At 43.3% G+C, this 19,745-nt stretch overlaps 2 protein-coding genes across 4 annotated transcripts in view; one reads left to right on the top strand and one right to left on the bottom strand.

The window, feature by feature from the left end:
- The window catches only part of LOC144682046 (coiled-coil domain-containing protein 158-like), a 200,675-nt gene extending 195,802 nt beyond the window's left edge, over positions 1–4,873 (top strand). For both annotated transcript variants that reach the window (XM_078544325.1, XM_078544317.1), the window contains 2 exons: positions 4,251–4,352; positions 4,625–4,873. In XM_078544325.1, coding sequence (XP_078400451.1) covers positions 4,251–4,352; positions 4,625–4,701 — 179 coding nt within the window. In that variant the 3' untranslated portion in view covers positions 4,702–4,873. The remainder of the gene's footprint in view (positions 1–4,250; positions 4,353–4,624) is intronic.
- Positions 4,530–18,883, bottom strand: stbd1 (starch binding domain 1). Of its 2 annotated transcripts, none has more exons than XM_078544339.1 (2): positions 18,537–18,883; positions 4,530–8,338 (listed from the first exon to the last, which is right to left on the bottom strand). In XM_078544339.1, the coding sequence occupies exons 1-2, from the start codon at positions 18,802–18,804 to the stop codon at positions 7,389–7,391; spliced, it is 1,218 nt and encodes a 405-aa protein (XP_078400465.1). In that variant the 5' UTR covers positions 18,805–18,883; the 3' UTR covers positions 4,530–7,388. The 2 variants fall into 2 exon arrangements, with proteins under 2 accessions (XP_078400465.1, XP_078400475.1); XM_078544349.1 differs by having other exon boundaries at positions 17,366–18,880.
- Positions 18,884–19,745: the final 862 nt, after the last annotated feature.

Raw genomic sequence — 19,745 nt, 5'->3', positions numbered from 1 at the left:
CCCTATTTTCCAATTCTATCCCTGTATAAGTAAAACCCAATGCTTGGCTTGCTTTTTTGTAAGAAATCCACCTTGCTAACCTGTGGCGCAACTTAGTGATTGATGTATTTGTACTCAGATTCTTTTGTTCCCCTACCCTACCTAGACTTACACCTTCTATGTAATAAGTGATTTCTCTAGTCTTCCTATCAGAACGTACTACCTCACATTTATCCGTGTTGAACTTCATGTGCTCATCATTTGCCCATTCTGCAGTTTTATTAATGTCCTCCTGTAATTTGTTGCAGTCCTTCTCTGTATTTACTATTCCAGTCCCCACCACACACCCCCCAAAAAATTTGGTGTCATCTGTGAATTTAGTGTTCTTGATTCCAAAATATTAATGTAAATTGTGAACAGCAGTGGTCCCAGCACTGATCCTTGTGGAACACCACTTCCCACCTTCTGCTGCTGAAGAACTACCCACTATTCACAAACTCTACTTTCTGTCTTGAAGCTAGTTAGCAATCCATTCTGCCAGTTGTCCCCAACTCCACATTCCAAGAATCATAGAATGGACCAAATAGGCTGTGCTGTAACCCATGTCTGTGCAATTCACCTCGTGCCACTTTTCCCCATAGCCCCGCACCTGACACCATCCAGGGCAAAGCAGCCCACTTGATTGGCACCACATCCACAAACGTTCACTCCCTCCATCACCGATACAGGGTGGCAGCAATGTGTACCATCTACAAAATGCACTGCAGGATCTTACCAAGCTTCCTTAGACAGCACCTTCCAAACCCATGACCACTACCATGTAGAAGGACAAGGGCAGCAGACACATGGGAACACCTCCACCTGGAAGTTCCCCTTCAAGCCACTCACCGTTCTAACTTGGAAATATATCACTGTTCCTTCACTGTCGCTGGGAAAAAACTTGCAACTTCCTCCCCAACAGCACTGTGGATGTAACCACGCCACATGGACTGCAGCAGTTCATAGCGGCAGCTCACCATCACCTTCTTAAAGGCAATTAGGGAATGGGCAAAAAATGCTGGCCTAACCAGTGACGTCCACACACAAACTAATAGATTTTTTTCCCCCTTTTCAGCTAACAATCTAATTCCCTTTTGAATGCCTTGATTGAACCTGCCTCCACCACACTCAAGCAGTGCATTCCAAATCCGAACCACTCACTGTGTAAAAGTTTTTCATGTCATCGTTACTTCTTTTGCCAATTACCTTAAATCTGTCCCCTCTGGTTCTCGATCCTTACAACAATGGGAACAGTTTCTCCCTGTCTACTCTGTCCAGACCCTTCATGACTTTGAATACCTCTATCAAATCTCCCCTTAACCTTCTCTTTCCCAAGGAAAACAGTCCCAACTTTTCTGCACTCCTTCCTAATATGTGGTCTTTGATCTTATTACTTTATTATAGGACACCTTATTGAAGGCCCATTGTCTACTCTCCCCACCTCAAAACAAGATCAATAAGTTTGATCATGCAAGATTTTCCCTTTTGAAATCCATGCTATTCATCATATTTCTCAGTTCGAGATGGTTCTATTTTCTGTTTAAATATTCCTCTCATTACATCATTCAATATCATGTCTACCTGTTCTATCTCCCTTGTAAATACCAAGTCAAAAATATTAAATAATTATTTTACTATCTCTGTTACTGGTGATACTATCCTATCACCTAATGGTCCTATTCCTATCACAGTCTTCCTTTAATTGAAATAAATGTAAAACATTTCACTATTTTGCTTTGTGTTCTTTAATAATTTTAGTTGTTCTTTGCCTTCCTAATTGTTTTTAACTTCTCTTCCAATCTCTTCATACACTCCTCTACTGTCTGAGAGAATGTGATATGTACTTAACATATGCCTCTTTCCTAAGGCTAAATTTTTAAAAATTCATTCATGGGATGTGGGTGTCACTGGCTAGGCCAGCATTTATTGCCCATCCCTAATTGCCCTTGTTCAGAGGGCAGTTAAGAGTCAAGCACATTGCTATGGGTCTGGAGTCACATGTAGGCCAGACCAGGTAAGGATGGCAGATTTCCTTCCCTAAAGGACATTAGTGAACCAGATGGACTTTTACGACAATTGACAATGGTTTCATGGGGTCATCAGTAGACTTTTAATTCCAGATTTTTATTGAACTCAAATTTCAACATCTGCCGTGGCAGGATCCAAACCTGGTTCCGCAGAGCATTAGCCTGGGTCTCTGGATTACTAGTCTAATTGTCTTTTATATCTTTATTCTTCCATGGATCCCACTAGTGTTTAGCTTGTTCATCCCTTTTAATGGAATATATTTTTCTTCCATTCTATTGAACATTGTTTCAAATATGTCCCATTGTTTGCCAAGAGACTTGCCTATTTTATTTTCAAATTCTACTCTCAGCCTCTAAAAAATCTGATAAGTGTGATGAAAACCAAGTTGTGTACTCCTCCTCCTATTAAAAGCATAATATATTATGGTCACTATTACCTAGAAGTTCCTCTACTTATCTGTAGTGGTTCATGTGCCATTACTAGATCCATTAGTGAGTCTTCCCTTTGTTGTGCTTTTTCTATATTGAGTTAAAATGGAGTCCTGTGCACATTGTAAGAACTCCATTCCCTTTTCCCCCTTACCTACCTCTTCTGGCCAATTCATAATATGGTAGCCTGAAATCCCCCATGATGTTTTATTTAATTTCCCCCCCGCAAACTCAATTCCCTAATCAGCATATTTCTTCCACTCTGGTGATCTCTGGACTACACCCTATTAGTTTGATTGATCCTCTATCTTTATCCACATGGATTCTATTTTTGTCTTGCTGACCATTTACCCCATCAATCTCTGCTAAATGTTATACCCTGCAATGTTTAATTCCCAGTCCTCATCTTGCTGAGACCACATCTCAGTAATTCTTACTATGTCGAATTCCTCCCAATACACAATTACTTATCTTTTTATTACAGACACTATGTGCATTGCTATACAGACATTTTCAAATAGGATTTTTCTCACTTAAATACAAAAACATGCATACGAAATAGGAACAGAAGTCGGCCATTCGGCCCCAAATGTCTGCTCCACCATTCAATAAGATCATGGCTGATCTGTTTGTGTTTCAAATTCCACATTCCCATCCACCTCCAGTAACCTTTGATTCCCTTGCTCAAGGGTCTTTCCACCCTTTCGATAACCACCTTCTAAGGCAGTGAGTTCCAAAGTCACAATCCTCAAAAGAAATTCTCCTCCTCTGTCCCAAAAGGGCAACCCCTGATTTTAAAAGTGCCCCCTAGTTCTAGACTCACCCACAAGAAACATCCTTTCCGCACCCACTTTGCCAGACTGTTCAAGATCTTATATCCTTCAATCAAGTCACCCCTAACTTCTAAACAAGCCCAGTCTGTCCAACCTGTCCTCATAAGACAGCCCACTCATTCCAAGTATCAATATAGTAAACCTCCTCTGAACAACCTCCAGATCTTTGTTCACTCCCATTCTATAACTATTCCTTTGCCATCAATATCCTCCTTTTTTAAATTCTTTCATAAGCTTTCCTGCCCGGTTCTGCTTATTTAGGCTGCTTATGTTTCTTGTATGTCCCTCCCCCTCCTTTTACTAGTTTAAAGCCTCTGCCGCCTCCCTATTTACCCTTTTCACCAGGACATGAATCCCATCCTGGTTCAGATGGAGCCCTTTCTGTTCCAGAACTGGGGCTAGTATCCCATGAAAAAGGAACCCCCCAGTCCTCCCTTTAGCTATACGTTTATTCTCCTGATCGGTCTGCTCCAATACCAATTTGCACACGGTTCAGGCAATAATCCAGAAATTCTTGCCCTTGAGGTCCTGCTTCTTAATTGGGAGCCTAACTCCCACTACTCTTTCATCAAGACCTCTTCCCTGTTCCTGTATCATTTGTCCCAGCATAGTGACATATATACTGACAATTTAAATGGAGATGAGAATTGCTAATAATGATTTTCAGTAATCATTCTAGCTAGATTTGATGACTATTCAATAGAAAGCATTTTATTCCTTAGCTAAAAGTGATTCAAATTCTGCTGAGATGCCTTTATAGTGGGGAAAGTACCCAAGACTTGCATTTATATAGCACCTTTCTCATGACCACAAGACATCAAGTGCTTTACAGGCACTGATGCATTTAGAAGTGTAGTCACTGTTGTGATGTAGCAAATGCGGCAGCCTACATTTATCAAATCATCAGGTTATAAATGCACTCTCGGCCTATTTATCCCTTCAGATACTGACCAGATGGACGTTGCAGGGCAGGCCTGCAAAAAACTGCAGAATAAACTGGATGGCCTGCAAAACCTGGTGGAAGATCTACAGCTCAAGAATCATGGTATTGTAATACTTAAAATTTGCTCACATTTTAAATTATTGGAGTTTTTTTTTGCATCCTCCTCTACTTTTTAAATGGTTTCCTTCAGTTAGGAATAAATCTCTACTATATTGGAAATTGGACTTTAAGATTTATTCTGGTGCATGCTTCCATTATACACATCTCAAAAAGCAGCTGTTTGTATGTAATCAGTTTATTTTTCAGGGTTTCGTTCAAGTTAATACAATTTAATGCTTCAGAACATTACAGAATCTAAAACGTTTGATTTACAGAAATGTCCTCCATGATCAGAAACCAAGAGAAGAGGATAAAGAGAGTAAAAGACAGAGAGAAAATGCTAAAGAAGTGAAGTCCATGTTTCTGCATTTTATTCTTTACCATGTATGGGTTTTGACTTGCTGCAGTACACAAAATAAAATCTGCTGCTATTTAATACCTTGTGAAACCTATTTTATTCATTCAATCTACCCCTATGTAATTAGATAGCTGGGAGATTAAAATTTGTACAGGAAACTGAAATGACCTATGCTTCCATTTTCTTTTAAGATATTCTGACTACCAGTAAAAGCCAGCCATCTGTGGAATTTAACAATTTTGGCAAGAGCACTTTAATTCCACAGACAAATCTTACAAGCAAAAAAAAACTACAGACTCAGCTCTTAGCCAGTTCATGTATACAAAATTAGAACAAATGTCTTAAGGCCATATGAAATTTCAGTATAGATTTAACACCTGAACAGGAATAATTAGTGAAAATAATAAACTATGCCTGAGAAGAAGAGTATACTTGCTAAATGCTAGAGGGGTGGGCAGAAATGTGTGATTTCTAGGTTGCTGTGGAACACACTTCTGGGAAAGTGATATGGAATGGAAAACAGGACTCCAGCATCAGTAGATAAAAAGATGTCCAAATGAAGCTAGTTATTGGCTGAAAAAGACCAGCTTTCAACTAGTCTTGTCCATCCTTTGCTAAGGAGGAGAGCAATTAAAAGTATATGCATAGGGTTGGTGAAGAAAGAAAGGTATGTAGATGGAAACCTTCAGGACATAATCCTGACAGGCATGACATGTTCAGAATTTACCCCATTCTTCAGAACTGCAGACAAAAGACTCATACTACTCTCAAGACCCAATGTTGGTAAGACTTGTGTTGTAACTCACTAGTTTCAATTGTGGTACATGCGAGATGCACCACTGACAATATGTTCTTGACTACTGATGGGAAAAATACAGGCATGTTGACAATTTCTCAGTTTGGGTTTATATAATTTAACTAATGCATATGCAGAAATCAGTCTGATCTCTGTCACCTTGAAGTGATCTGGGTGCAGTGAGAAATTGGAAAATCTTGATTGTTGTGAATTTAAAAAGGACACTCAATTCTCTGAAGACAGTAAAAAAAACACTGGCATTGTAAGTGTACATAAGCTAGATATATCACTATGGCAAAGGTATAAGAAAGTCACCATCCAAAACTTCATTCCTCCAGTCAGATTAAAATTTAGTAGATGGCCACAAATTAAACTTCTGGTATTCAAAAAGGGAAATTTAAATTTAATGAAAGACAAGTATAAATGGTTTACTCAGAAGTTTATTTAGTGTGTCAGAAGGGAAGCTTATGTTTTTTCACCACTGGAACTGTGGCTATTTCCCTGTAGTGTTTTCTGGCTAAAAACGGTTAAAATTTCCTGAATTGTGTACACAAAATTATCTCCCAATGAGTTTAAAGAATTTAACTTCTGCTAAATGAGGAATCAAACATTCTGTCCCAGGACCCAAGGCTGCAAACACTTCTCAAATCCAAGTAAATCTGCTCCCTATTCAATACCGGATTTATTTGAACTCCAACCTCAACAACCCCACTGGGTCTGACTTGAGCACTAGCAGATCCGAGATTATTCACATTAGTTCAATGCAGGACTTCAGAAAAAGACCTAATTTCATAACTTTAGGGTGGACTGAACTACAGGTTTCATATATTGTAGTGGCATATACTGTTTTGTCCTTGTTGGTATTTAATTTAGCAGAAATTATATTCAAAATATGAATAGCATCATCATTGCACTACAAGAGGTAGCACATTTTGACAATTCAGTATATTGTAGATTTACATGATCAAAGGGCTAAATAAGAGTAGATTCACAACATGCAAAGCAAGTTAAAAGCTCAAGTTTCAAATAATCAATTTTTAAACACATTGAGTTTTAAACCACCCCTCTTCAACAAGAGTATTCCTTCAGTTAGGAAGATGCAACACATCCAAACCTGATCGGAATGCTCGTTTTTTATTCCCCCCAAAAAGCTTTTATTTTAATGACAATCTACAGATCCTGATGCTGTTCCTTTACTGTCTATTCTACATAGAAGTATGACATTAGATTTTTGAATTGCACTTAAATAGCTTTGTTTTCCTATAACATCTTAGTTTGGTGGTGGTGGAGGGGGTGGGGGGGAGCGGTGGCAGTCAGTACACTAATATCATGCAAAAGCTCAGTACCCTTTCACCTGAAAAATATAAATTCACTGAAATCCTATATGTAACTTTCATTAAATTAATCTGCATGTGGGAAAGTGACTAAAGTAAAAATAGTTGAGAATTAGAGTGATTATAACCTCATGCATTAATTGTTATATTACTCATTAAAATTTACAGTAAATATTTGAATATTCTATGCTTATTTACATTGCTGATTACCATAGTAATCTTACTCTTCCAAAGGAAGAGGAAATGACAGTGCAAAGCACATCTCAGCAGCATCAAACTGTTACCTAGAGACAGACAACCTTTAACACTGAAAATCCTGGCAGCCCACATAATCTGAAATTGAAGCATAGAAATAGACTAGAAAAGAAACAGCTAACAGATGTTAAACTGCTACAAATTATGACAATTGAAAGAGAGGGGTTAGATAATCACTGAAGTACAGTTCCCTTTTGAAAGCAGTCAGTTAAGTGAACTCAAAGTTCTAATTTTAATTCCATCTTGCAGTACTGACCAGTGCATTTTTTGGACATTACGCTGCTCCAACTTGCGATTCAATGGTAACCCCAGCACTGGTATACTTCAAAATCTTCATGACCAGTCTCCAGTGCCCTATTGAAACATTCCTCCCACCGGCAGATCTTTCCATCTTCCACCACCACATATTTCCACTCAATCTTGGAATTCACTGGAAGCAGAATGGGACTGGACCAGAATCCATCCTTGTTTGGTTTCAATGGTACATACTTCTCCCACTGCCCTAGACATTCATGGTTTCCTGTCACTGCAAGGATCTGAGCACTTGAACAAGTAATATAGTGAACATTAAAATTCACAGAGACGTTGTTGAGGGGCAAAGGAGACACTGCAGCAATTTTCCTGGCAATATTTTCAGGCTCTGAGTTTATATTTGTTCTTTCTGGCTCAGCATTAACCTGTTGCTCATGAAAGAATTTTCTTTTATCTTCTCTTTCCATTTCAGTTTTAATGCATTTCAACTCACTCATGTCAACATTACTTTCACAGATATCATCAGTCACGTCACCAATATTTAGATGACCTGTTCTACTGAATTTATGATCAATTGCTGAAACTAGATCAAGAATTTCATCTTTATGCTCGAATTTTTCATGCACCTTTTCAATATTGACAGCTGACTTTGTTTCACAAACAGACATCCTCTCTTTGCCATAATTACATTCATCAGTAATGCTTGCATTATGAATAGTAACTTGCCCAATGTTGGTTGGCCAAGCCACCAATTGAATTTGTGTGTGGTTATTCTCACAAACATTCATCTTCTGTTTGGAATCAGAAAGATCCTGCTTATTTGACAGATTTTGGTCCTGCTCACCCTCTTTCTCATTCTTGATCATTGCATCGGATATATCGTCAGCCTCCAAAGCAGTAGCTTTTTGTTCAACAGGAGACTGCTGACCACTAACACTCAACTCTGTTGTCTTGATCTTTGGTATATTGTCCCTCTCACCACCTGTAATTTTATCTGTAAGGAGACAGAAAGACATGTTTACCCTTAATACTTTGCCCAAAATCAGCACTAGTAAACACATGGAAGCATTCAAACAATCCAAATTTACCACAATACTCCATGGTTGATTTAATTAAGAAAGCAATTTGTTTAGGTTCCTACTTCAAGAATAAATGTACATGAACTAATCTCCAGGAATGTTAACATCATTCTATTTAAGAATACTTGCATGGTTTAAGTATCAATTAAAAACTAGTTTGACAAACATTGATTTTTTTCATAACATGGGGATTTAGTTCATTTCATTTTTCATACAAATAATCTTGGATGCCATGTCATAGATATGACATGTCATAAATATACAATATCCAAAGTCCTGTTTTGTTTCAGGCAATTTATTCCTGCAACAAGCAAATTTACTGGCACAATAGTGAGTCTGGGAAGAGAGTGTCCTGCAGCCAACATCGCAGCAAAGCTGTCTGGGAAGAGTGTCCTGCAGTCAGTTCTTGTTGAAAATAAGAGTGACATTCCAAGACAACGCGAGAGAGCGGTGAAGAGATCAGAACCAGCGCGAGTGCAGGGAAGCTTCAAAAAGGGACATCAGCACAAAGGTGAGAGCTGATTGGTGAGTAGTGGGTAAGTGTTTTTCTCATTTTTTTCTCCAGTTTAAAATAGATTAAGTTTAGGAAAGGTAAGAATTCGAGTTTTTATTTAGAGTACATAAATAATTTAATTTTTTTTAAAAACTGTACTTAACTTAAAGGGGTTTTTTTTCCAACTGGAGGCACGGCAGGGCAGCTCAGTCCCATGTTATGTACTGCCTGCAACATGTGGGAAGTCCTAGATGCTCCTTGCACTCTGACCGACCATGTGTGCAGGAAGTGCCACCAGCTGCAGCTACTTGAGCTCCGAGGTTTGGAGCTTGAACAGCAGCTGGAGGCACTGAGGTGCATCCGCGAGGCTGAGAGCTTTGTGGATAGCACATTTTTAGATGTGGTCACCCCACAGCTTACGGAAGTGCAGCCAGAGAGGGTCTGGGTGACCAGTCAGAAGAAAGGTGTCAGGCAGATAGTCAGGAAATCCCCAGGGTGCATCTCGCTCAAGAACCGTTTTTCTGTGTTGGAAAACGGTGAGAGTGACGGTTCCTCTGGGAAGTGCAGCCATGCTCATGGGCACTGAGTGGCTCAGTTCCCGGGGGGCGGGGGGGACACGAGGAGCAATGGTGGTAGGAGACTCGATAGTAAGGGGAACAAACAGGCGTTTCTGCAGCCGTAGACGTGACTCCAGGATGGTATGTTGCCTTCCTCGTGCCGGGTCAAGGATGTCACTGAATGGCTGCAGGGCATTCTAAAGGGGGGGGGGGGGGGGAGGGGGGCAAGCAGACAGAGATCATGATGCATATTGGTACCAACGACATAGGTAGAAAGAGGGATGAGGTCCTGCAAGCAGAATTTAGGGAGCTAGGAAGCAGATTAAAAAACAAGACCTCAAAAGATAGTAATCTCTGGATTACTTCCAGTGCCACTTGCTAGTGAGTATAGAAATAGGTTAGTCCAGATGAATGCATGGCTGGAGAGATGGTGCAGGAGGGTGGGCTTTAGATTTCTGCGACATTGGGACCGTTTCTGGGGGCGGTGGGACCTGTACAAGGCAGATGGGTTGCACCTGAACTGGAATGGGATCAACATCCTTGCAAGGAGGTTTGCTAGTGCTGTTGGGAAGGGTTTAAACTAACTTGGCAGGGGGATGGGATCTTGAGAGGAGGTTCAGCAGGGGAGATGCACAGCCAAAATTAGAAGAGAGATCAAGTGAGTCTGGAAGGCATAGACATTAGAGGCCAGTTAAGGCACAAGGTAGTTTGGCAAGGTTGGATGGTATTTATTTTAATGCAAGGAGTCTGACGAATAATACAGATGAGTTGAGGGCACAAATTAACACATGGAATTATGATGTCATTGCTGTCACAGGGACATGGTTGAGAGGGGGGGCAGAATTGGCAGCTCGATATTCCAGGATATAGGGTCTTCAGGTGAGTCAGGGAAGGAGGTAAAAGAGGGGGTATCGCCATATTGATCAAGGAATCAATTACAGCAGTAAGGAGGGATGACATCTTAGAAGGCTCCTCAAATGAACCAATATGGGTAGAACTTAAATACAAAAACGGAGCAATAGCGGAAGCCCTAAAGGAGTATAGAATGTGTGTGTGTGGCGGGGGGGAATATCTTAAAAAGGAAATTAGGAGAGTAAAAGAAGGGGCATGAAAAAACATTGCCAGGTAAAATAAAGGAAAATCCAAAGTTATTTTACAAGTACATTAAGAGGAAGAGGATAACTAGGGAAAGAGTAGGGCCCATTAAGAGTGGGTATGGAAATCAGGCAGAAGGACTGTGATATAATTAAGAAATTAGCATAGAAAGAGAGGAGGTTCTAAGTGGTCTGGCAGGCTTAAAAGTAGATGAATCTCCAGGCCCAGATGAAATGTATCCCAGGCTGTTGAGTGAGTCAAGGGAGGAGATAGCAGGGGCGCTGGCAATAATTTTCAATACCCCTCTGGCCACAGGAGAGGTGCCAGAGGACTGGAGGACAGCCAATGTGGTACCGTTATTCAAGAAGGGAGGAAGGCATAAACCAGGAAACTTCAGGCCAGTCAGTCTAACCTCAGTGGTGGGGAAATCATTGGAAGCAATTGAGGGGGACAGAATTAATCTACACTCGGAGAGGCAGGGATTAATCAAGGACAGTCAGCATGGTTTTGTAAGGGGAGGTCATGTCTGACCAATTTGATTGAATTTTTTGAAGAGGTGACCAGGTACACAGATGAGGGCAATGCATTTGACCTTTTGATATGGTCCCAAATGGGAGACTGATAAAGTAGATAAGAGCCCATGGGATCCAAGGCAATTTGGCAAATTGGATCCAGAATTGGCTGAGTGGCAGGAAGCAGGTGATGGTCAAGGGGAGTTTTTGTGACTGGATGCCTGTATCCAGTGGGGTTCCAAAGGGATCGGTGTTGGGTCCTTTGCGACACGAAAATTGGTGGGGTGGTAAATAGTGAGGAGGATAGCCTTAGATTACAGGAGGATATAGACAGCCTGGTCAGATGGGCTGATCAGTGGCAAATGGAATTTAATCTGGATAAGCGTGAGGTGATGCACTTGGGCAGGACAAACAAGGCACAGGAATACATGGTGAAAGCTAGGACCCTGGGAAGTACCAAGGATCAGAGGGACCTTGGTGTGCATGTCCACAGGTCCCTTAAGGTACCGGGACAGGTAGATAAGGTGGTTAAGGCAGCATATGGGATACTTGCCTTTATTAGTTGAGGCATTGAATATAAGAGCAGGGAGGTTATGCTGGAACTGTATAAAACGCTGGTTAGGCCACAGCTAGAGTAGAGTATTGCGTGCAGTTCTGGAATCCGCATTATAGGAAGGATGTGACTGCACTAGAGAGAGTGCAGAGATTTACCAGGATGTTGCCTGGCCTGGAGTTTTATAGTTATATGGGGAGATTGGATAGGCTGGGGTTATTTTCCCTGGAGCAGAGGAGATTGAGGGGGGACATGATTGAGGTGTATAAAATTAAGAGGGACATAGATAGGGTAAACAGGAAGGAACTTTTCCTCTTGGTGGTGGGATCAATAACCAGGGGGCATAGATTTAAGATAAGGGGCAGGAGGTTTAGAGGGGATGTGAGGAAGAATGTTTTCACCCAGAGGGTGGTGGGAATCTGGAACTCACTGCCTAAAAGGGTGGTAGAGGCAAAAACCCTCATAATATTTTAGTATTTGGATGTGCACTTGCGATGCCATGGTATACAAGGCCTAGCGCTGGAAAATGGGATTAGGATAGTTAGGTATTTGTTTGACCAGCGCAGACTCGATGGGCCGAAGAGCCTTTTTCTGTGCTGTAGACCTCTATGAGTAATTAGCAAAATCACTTGGCTAAAGAAATGCAATCCTGATCTTTAGATTAGCCTCCTCCATTCATGGAGTTTTATCTCAGATGCTATGAAAATTGCCAAATGCAGATCAATGATTTCAACTGGAAGCGAAAAGTCATTCGACCCCCTGTGCACGAGTGGCCTGTAAACAGAAATCATGCTGACTGGAAACAGCTTGATCTCTGGGCTGATTACTAGTTCAACATCTGCAGCAAGCATCTGTGCACACTTCTAAGACACGTCACACTGGACACCATATTGGTGAGAGCATTGGGGCGTGCAGTGAGAAGCCACTGGAAGTACGCAAAAATGGCTCAAAAATAAGTGAAACTTGATGTCTGTGGTGCCATTTCAGCTCAACACTCCTTCCCTGTGCATGGACAATGTTGCCGTCTTCTGCTTGGACCTGCTGTCGGTGCAGAGACTGGTGCACATCTGCGACCAGTTTGAACTAGCCTCAGGTGCCAAGGCAAGTGTGAGGCCACATCCTTTGGGAACTAGGCTGACTGATCCTTCGTTCCCATCACTGTCAGATCAGACTGCCTGAAACGTTAGGGATATGGTTTGGAGGGGCTGGGCCATGCGCTAGAAACTGGAAGGAGTGAGCAGCTTTGGTCAAAAAAAAAAACTGGGCATGTGGGAGCGACACTTCCTCTCCATTGAAGGTGAGAACCTGGTCATCAGGTGTGTGAGGTACTCTGTTGCTGTACGTGGCGCAGGTCTGGCCCTTTCCTCACTCCTGCACTGCGGTGATCACCCAAGCCATTCTCCACTTTATCTGAAGGTCAAAAAATGGACCACATTCACAGGAACACAGTGCAAACTTCTCAATAAAGGGGAGGGGAGCATGGGGGAAGTACCCAACATCGCCCTCATCCTGATGGCCACCTTTTTGTGTGGCTGCATCAAGCTATGTGTAGATTCTTGGTACACCAACAGTCAGTACTTGCTGAGGTTCTACCTGTCCCTGGTGTTGCAAAGGATGGGTCTGGCCACGCTGCCGCGGAATGCTAAGGAGTTGGATCGTGCTGCACCACCTGTGCCCCATGGAAAAGTTTATGCAGAGAAACACCTTTCACCACAAGTCCATCAGGCAGTGGTCTGCACGTAATGTCAGAGAGGCCCCGTGGGAAAAGGAGATGGTGGATCCTGTCAGATGGTTCCCCAAGAAGGCTGTCAAATTCAGCCTCACCGCCAGAGCTTTCAAACAGGCACCAAGACGTAACTTGACTGGTGGTGAGAAAGGCCCTCCCCATCAGATCCTTTCTACATTGGGGAGACTGGGTCTGTATTCCCTAGAGAGCGGTGGTGGGGGGGTGGTGTGTGTGTGTGTGACCTCTTTGAAACTTAAATTCTTTACAGGGCATGATAGGGTAGATAGACTCATTAACCAGGGGAAACCTAAAACCAGGGGACATAATTTCAGGATAAGGGGAAGGTTATTTAAGACAGATGAGGAAGAATTTTATCAGGAGGGTGGTGAATCTTTGGGATTCTCTACCCCAGAGAAGCTCAAATCATTGAGCCTGTTCAAAACAGAAAAATTGATCGATTTCTGATGACTAATGACATCAGGGATATGGAGATAATACAGGAATGTGGTAGAGGTAGATGATCAACCATGATCTAATCGAGTGACAGCAGGCTGAATGGAACATAGGAATAGGAGTAGACCTATGTACATGTCCAGATTCTCACCTGCACCACATGTTGCCCTCAAGGTGGCTGTGGTGGGAAGAGACCATTGCTCACCTCCTTTTGGAATGTGCCTTTGCAAAGAAGGTCTGGAGAGAGATAGTGGTTTTTGTCAAGGTTCATCCCAAGCAGCTCTGTGACACTAGACTGTGTTCTATGGGCTGTTCCCAGGAATGCACACCAAAGCAAACATCAACTGCAGCTGGAGGATCATCAACTCTGTGAAAGACGCTCTTTGGTCTGCCCAGAACTTGTTGGGTCTTCCAGTGCAGAGCTGTCCATGACACGATGTTGCAGACTGTCACATATCAAGGTCCAGGAGTACATGCTGAGAGATGCACAAAAGTTTAGGGCAGCCGCCATAGAGACGCAATGGGGAAAGGTTGCCGTCTAAGGCCTTTCAGCCATAGTGCACCGAGAAGCTGGAAACTGTATGGAACACTTCAGGCTGTATGACTCACATTGATTGTTACAGTAAATATTACATGCATCACAATTGTATTAAAGCACCTCAGTGCAACATGATCAATGTAGAAAATTTGAATATCATTGTACTCTGTACAAAACATTTCAAAATGGTCATTAATGTTATTAGACATTTTATGAATAAAGTATATATATTCTTGAAAAAAAAAGAGCTCAACACTCCAGCCAACCCTTTACCTCACAGATGAACACTTGTTCAGCAGCAGCAGCAGGAATCCAGCACCACCACTATTTAAAGAGAATCAACTACTTGGTTAGTTGCTAGTTCATTTCTATGGCTGTTGTTAAAATGTAGAAAATACGTGATGTATTGTAAGTTGCCAAAGTCTACAAGGATTTGGTGTGGTAGGTGCTCAGGGAGACAGGGCGCACTAGATATCATTCCCATTGGAATACAGGACTAGAGAATGAACAGAGCCACAAGGGCAGGACAAGCTGCTTGAGGAGGTTGCAGTCAAATCTACCTAGGGTGTTCAGGGAAATATTCTAATAACCTCAAGAGGAACGAAAAGACATTACCTCTTAAATCTGTCACCTGAAGTGTCACAACAGCAACCTCTGAACAGGGCAAGGACCATGTGGCCAGTAGCTACAAAGGTAATTCTAGTTATGAATTTTTATGCAGACTCCTTTCAGGGTGGAGATGGAGATATTGGCAACATCCTGCAGTTTGCAGTCTACTGTTGCACACACTGTATCACTGACCCTTTTCTTTGAGAACCAAGTACATTTCATTCTTGGTCAGAGAAGCAGGCAGATTGAGCACGTGACTCTGAGGTTTGCTGGCTTCCCCATGATGCAATTGCCTGGAGACACATCATTTTTGCAGGCACTACATGTCAACTCCACCAGATACTGCAACCAAAAAAGGATTCCACTCCCTCAGTGTTCAGCTGGTGTGTAACTATAGGCAGAGAATCATGCAAATCAATGTCCAAGCAGCAATCACAATTCCTTCATTCTGCAGCAGTCCACCATACCATCTGCATTTGAGTCACCACAACAAACCAAGGACAATCTGCTGACCACATACCTCATAACTCTAATACACAACTCACATGCACAGCATGCAGGAGAATGAAAGCAATGCAAAGTAAGACCACTGGTGTGCTGAAACAATGTTTCCACTGTCTGGACGACTCTGGTGTATTTGACAGCACGGATGTCAAGATTCTTTATGCCTGCCACACAGCCTCATATGGAGACAACCCTGATCAACACGAGAGGGAAAAAAAAAGGTGGCAACCTTCACAGCCCTTTCCCGTCCAGACTGTCCATAAATAAACATCCAAGTCTTCTATCAATAACTACAACCACATTTACCAGCAGTCTCAATCCTTACCTTCCCTCTGTCAGTGACCATCATCGCATCCATCTGGATGCAATGCAAAAATAAATGCTACCACAACATTGAAAGCTAAGTCTATAAAATCAAACCATGCCATATAGCGTGCTAAATTCAACCAATCATCCTTGGGGAATCTCTGTGCTCATCTTCTGTGCCTATGCAGTGCTACCCCAACGGCTGCAATCTGGTTGGTGGAAGCTCACTAACTTTCACAACAGTGAGGGGGTGGGGGTGGTGGTTGCTGAGGATGACCTTAAGCAGCACTGAGCCTAAGAAGCCCAGCGGCACCCTCTTGGCATGAGCAGCAACAAACAGCAAGAGCACTGGTGAATGGCAGTGGAGGTTCCAAATGCAGTCTTCCCAAGAGAGGACAGCAGATGACTGCTTCATGGAGCCACTACCCCTGGATAGCCCCAGCAATTCTAGTAATCTGTTGGATGACAGGGTGCTAGCTTGTTGTGATGTCCTGAGCACTGTTATCAGCAGCCATGATGGCTGAAGTCTGAGCTTTGACAGCAGCTCTTGGACTTCTGGTGGAAGCAGAGACATTGGCCATCAGATGCTGAATCATGGCTGGGTCCACAAGTGCACTGATTGAGTTGGCCACCGCTTCACATTGGAAAGGTCTTTAGTGCAAAGACCTGTGCCAAGTTGTTGCTGGACTCCTTCATGCTTGTTAACAGTGATCAGTGTTTCTTGCAGGCATGCCAATGCATCAGGTATTTTGTTGTGCATATCAATTAACCTTCTTCTGTAGGTCACCCCATTGAAGTGCTTATCTGAGTCCTGTACAGCAGAACCCATGTGCAAGTTCTCCCTCCAGTGAGCTGATATATGTATTAACCTTGTTTCCTGTCCTGGCCACATATCCACTGCCTCACCACATGCTATCCTCTAAATTGCACAGTGTCAGTATCTGAGCTGGCAGCTGTAAATGTGATATCAGGTAACAGTGCTGCATTGTCATCACTACTGTTTCTCCACTGCCTGGATATCTGGAAGGAGAAAAGCACAAAGGTTGTGGTGCAGCAGGGCAGTGTAAGAGATGCATGCTTGTGAATAAGAGTGTGGGTTAAGAGGAGAATTAGGCATGAGGATACCATCACCTTCAGTGGTTTCAACCCTGTTGCTGGCCATACCTTCAGCAACAGGCATCCCAATAATAACCAGCAATGTCTCATCCATAGAGATCATAACGTGTTGGCATGCCTGTCCACTTCCAGTTACTTCCTGCTGCCTCTGGTTGTGCATCTTCCTCTATAAAAGAGAGGAGGAAGTATGCCAGTGAGTGTCATGCAATCGGTTTGGCTGATATGGCTGTCATGGTTAGCTAGCTGGCAATGTGTGCAAGCTGTGAGAATGGGGTGGGTGGTATGCAGCAGTGCTAAGTGTAACTCTTGTAGAGTTAAAACAATTAACTAAATTAACAATAACAAGGGAGAAATCATGAGGACACAGTAAAGTCAGGTACTGATTATGCAAGTTGTTGGCCAATGATGGGGGTTTGGTGATTTGAGCCGTGACTGAGGCTGGTGTTGCAATTGGTAGGATTTGAAGGTGCAATCACTAACCTTGACAACTTCTTGCACACGTCCCGGTGCTCAGGACCCACCTGCTTGCACTGGCACCCGTACTTCCACTGTCTTCAGAGCACTGTCTGGAAGAGGTTATGCAGATACAAGGCATCACTCCCACTTTGCATTTCTTCCACCAAGACTTCCAGCACAGCCAAGACTCTTGGAGCCCATTCTCTCTCCCATGTTGATCCATTGCTGGTGCTTTTCACAGGTCGGATTCATTCCCTGCACAACTGCCAGTAGTTGCTCCGCCAGGGCTGCGCGCTAACTTTAACTGGCGCCAGCCATTAATTATATTCGTTCAGCCCAGCAACAGAGCAGTTCGCGCTAGCGGGCCGGTGAAAATCATTTAAAACAGCAAGCAGCACCAAACTGGCACACCGCCAGTGTTGCAGACAACAGGTTTGAAGGGCTAACACACTCTGGTCAGGAGAGCGCAGTGTTCATTTGGCGCAATGCGGCCAGGGGGGTGGGCAGGCAGGAGAGATCCGAGTCGGTGTGGACTCGCCGGGCTCCCCCCTCCCTTCAGTAAATTCCGAATCACCTCAAAAATCAACATGTGACTCCATGATGGCAGTGAACTATTCGGATTCATTCGCTGATGTGACGCTTGTTCGATTCGATATTATACGAAATGCATCACTTCTCCCGAACAGAACCGGATAATAATAATAATACACGCATTTCAAAAAAAAATGAAGTTCACATCCCCTCAGGTGCCGATATTCCGTTTTTGAAAACAAACTTCTAAAAGCCCCTAAAGTGATTAAGGTGAAGTTGTCGGGGAATGCAAATCAGAGGAGTAGCTATTTCTGCTTCAGCAATATAGCCCAAAATGTGACCTTTCTACCGCAGTTTGATTTAGTCACCTCCAGGCTCCATGTTATGGTGTTGAAAGCAGGTAAGAGGGAGAATGAAGTGCAAAGCGCTGCTCGGGGAATTTAAGGAAACGGGATTTTCCTCCCCCAGAGGTTTGTGCTATCAGCGTACGCCAGATTTATGCTTAAATCTCAATATTCCCCAGTGAGCCTCCTGCCCATAGCGGTCCCGGACTGATGGGGCAGATCTCCCGGGGACCTCTCTCTGTATATGAAGCATGGTAACTGAGAAAGCTGCTGCTGCCCTGGCCAAGCAGCTCCAATGTAAACAGCTAGTTAATCTTTACCAGCACTGTCCGGCTGCCAGCCCTCCCTCTCCTCTGGCCGCCTCTCTCCGTCCTCAGGGCTGATCTCCCCCTGTCCGCGGTCACTGTCCTCCGGGGAAGTGCTCTGCAGCCCGGCTGCCTGCCGGCTCTCCGGCTGCTCCTGCTTCTTGCCTCTGCTAAACCACAGCCAGGTGCTGAGGGCGACTGCCAGCGCCACCGGCAGTACTGCCCACACGCTGCTCAACATTGCAACTAATTCCTGCAATAAACTCGCCAGCCTGGTTGCCATCGCCGTTAATGCTGAGACCGCCAACTCTTCCAGGGATTCTACTTCACTCTGAACCTTTTCAGCTGTTGCTCTGGACAAATCCCCGGCCCCGCCTCCCGGTCCAGGCCCCGCCCCCGCCTCCGGGCCCCAAGCCAATCCCCGTGCCACTATACACAAACCCAATGGCAGGTTGTGCGAGCTTTTCGTTAGAAATTGCACTGTTCCCCCTGTGTATCTCTTCTTAGCTCAACCATTTGAAAGCCGTATGAATTAATCTAACAACAAAAAAACTACTGCGGATGCTGGAAATCTAAAACAAAAACAGAATTACCTGGAAAAACTCAGCAGGTCTGGCAGCATCGGCGGAGAAGAAAAGAGTTGACGTTTCGAGTCCTCACGACCCTTCAGCAGAACTGAGTAAAGTTAGGAGAGAGGTGAAATATAAGCTGGTTTAAGATGGGGGGGGTTGGGGGGAGAGAAGTTGGGGGGGGTTGGTTGTAGCGACAAGCAAGCACTGATAGGAGCAGATAATCAAAAGATGTCACAGACAAAAGGAACAAAGAGGTGTTGAAGGTGGTGATATTATCTAAGAGAATGTGCTAATTAAGAATGGATGGCAGGACACTCGGGGCTGAATATTGAATTCAACAACTTTAGATCTTAAACTCCCTCCCCCATCCCCACCCCCTTTCCGATTTTCCCCCCTCCCTTTTGTTTTTTCCAATAATTTATAAAGATTTTTCTTTTCCCACCTATTTCCATTATTTTTAAATCTATACCTGTAATACCCTGTCAGTCTTTCCACCCCACCCCAACTAGAGCTGTACCTTGAGTGTCCTGCCCTCCATTCTTAATTAGCACATTCTCTTAGATAATATCACCACCTTCAACACCTTTGTTCCTTTTGTCTGTGACATCTTTTGATTATCTGCTCCTATCACTGCTTGCTTGTCCCTACAACC

Source organism: Cetorhinus maximus, chromosome 1 (genome assembly GCF_964194155.1).
Source record: "Cetorhinus maximus chromosome 1, sCetMax3.hap1.1, whole genome shotgun sequence".
NCBI classification, from domain to species: domain Eukaryota; kingdom Metazoa; phylum Chordata; class Chondrichthyes; order Lamniformes; family Cetorhinidae; genus Cetorhinus; species Cetorhinus maximus.
The sequence above is the reverse complement of the archived record's forward strand: the minus strand, read 5'-3'. Positions and strand labels throughout refer to the sequence as shown.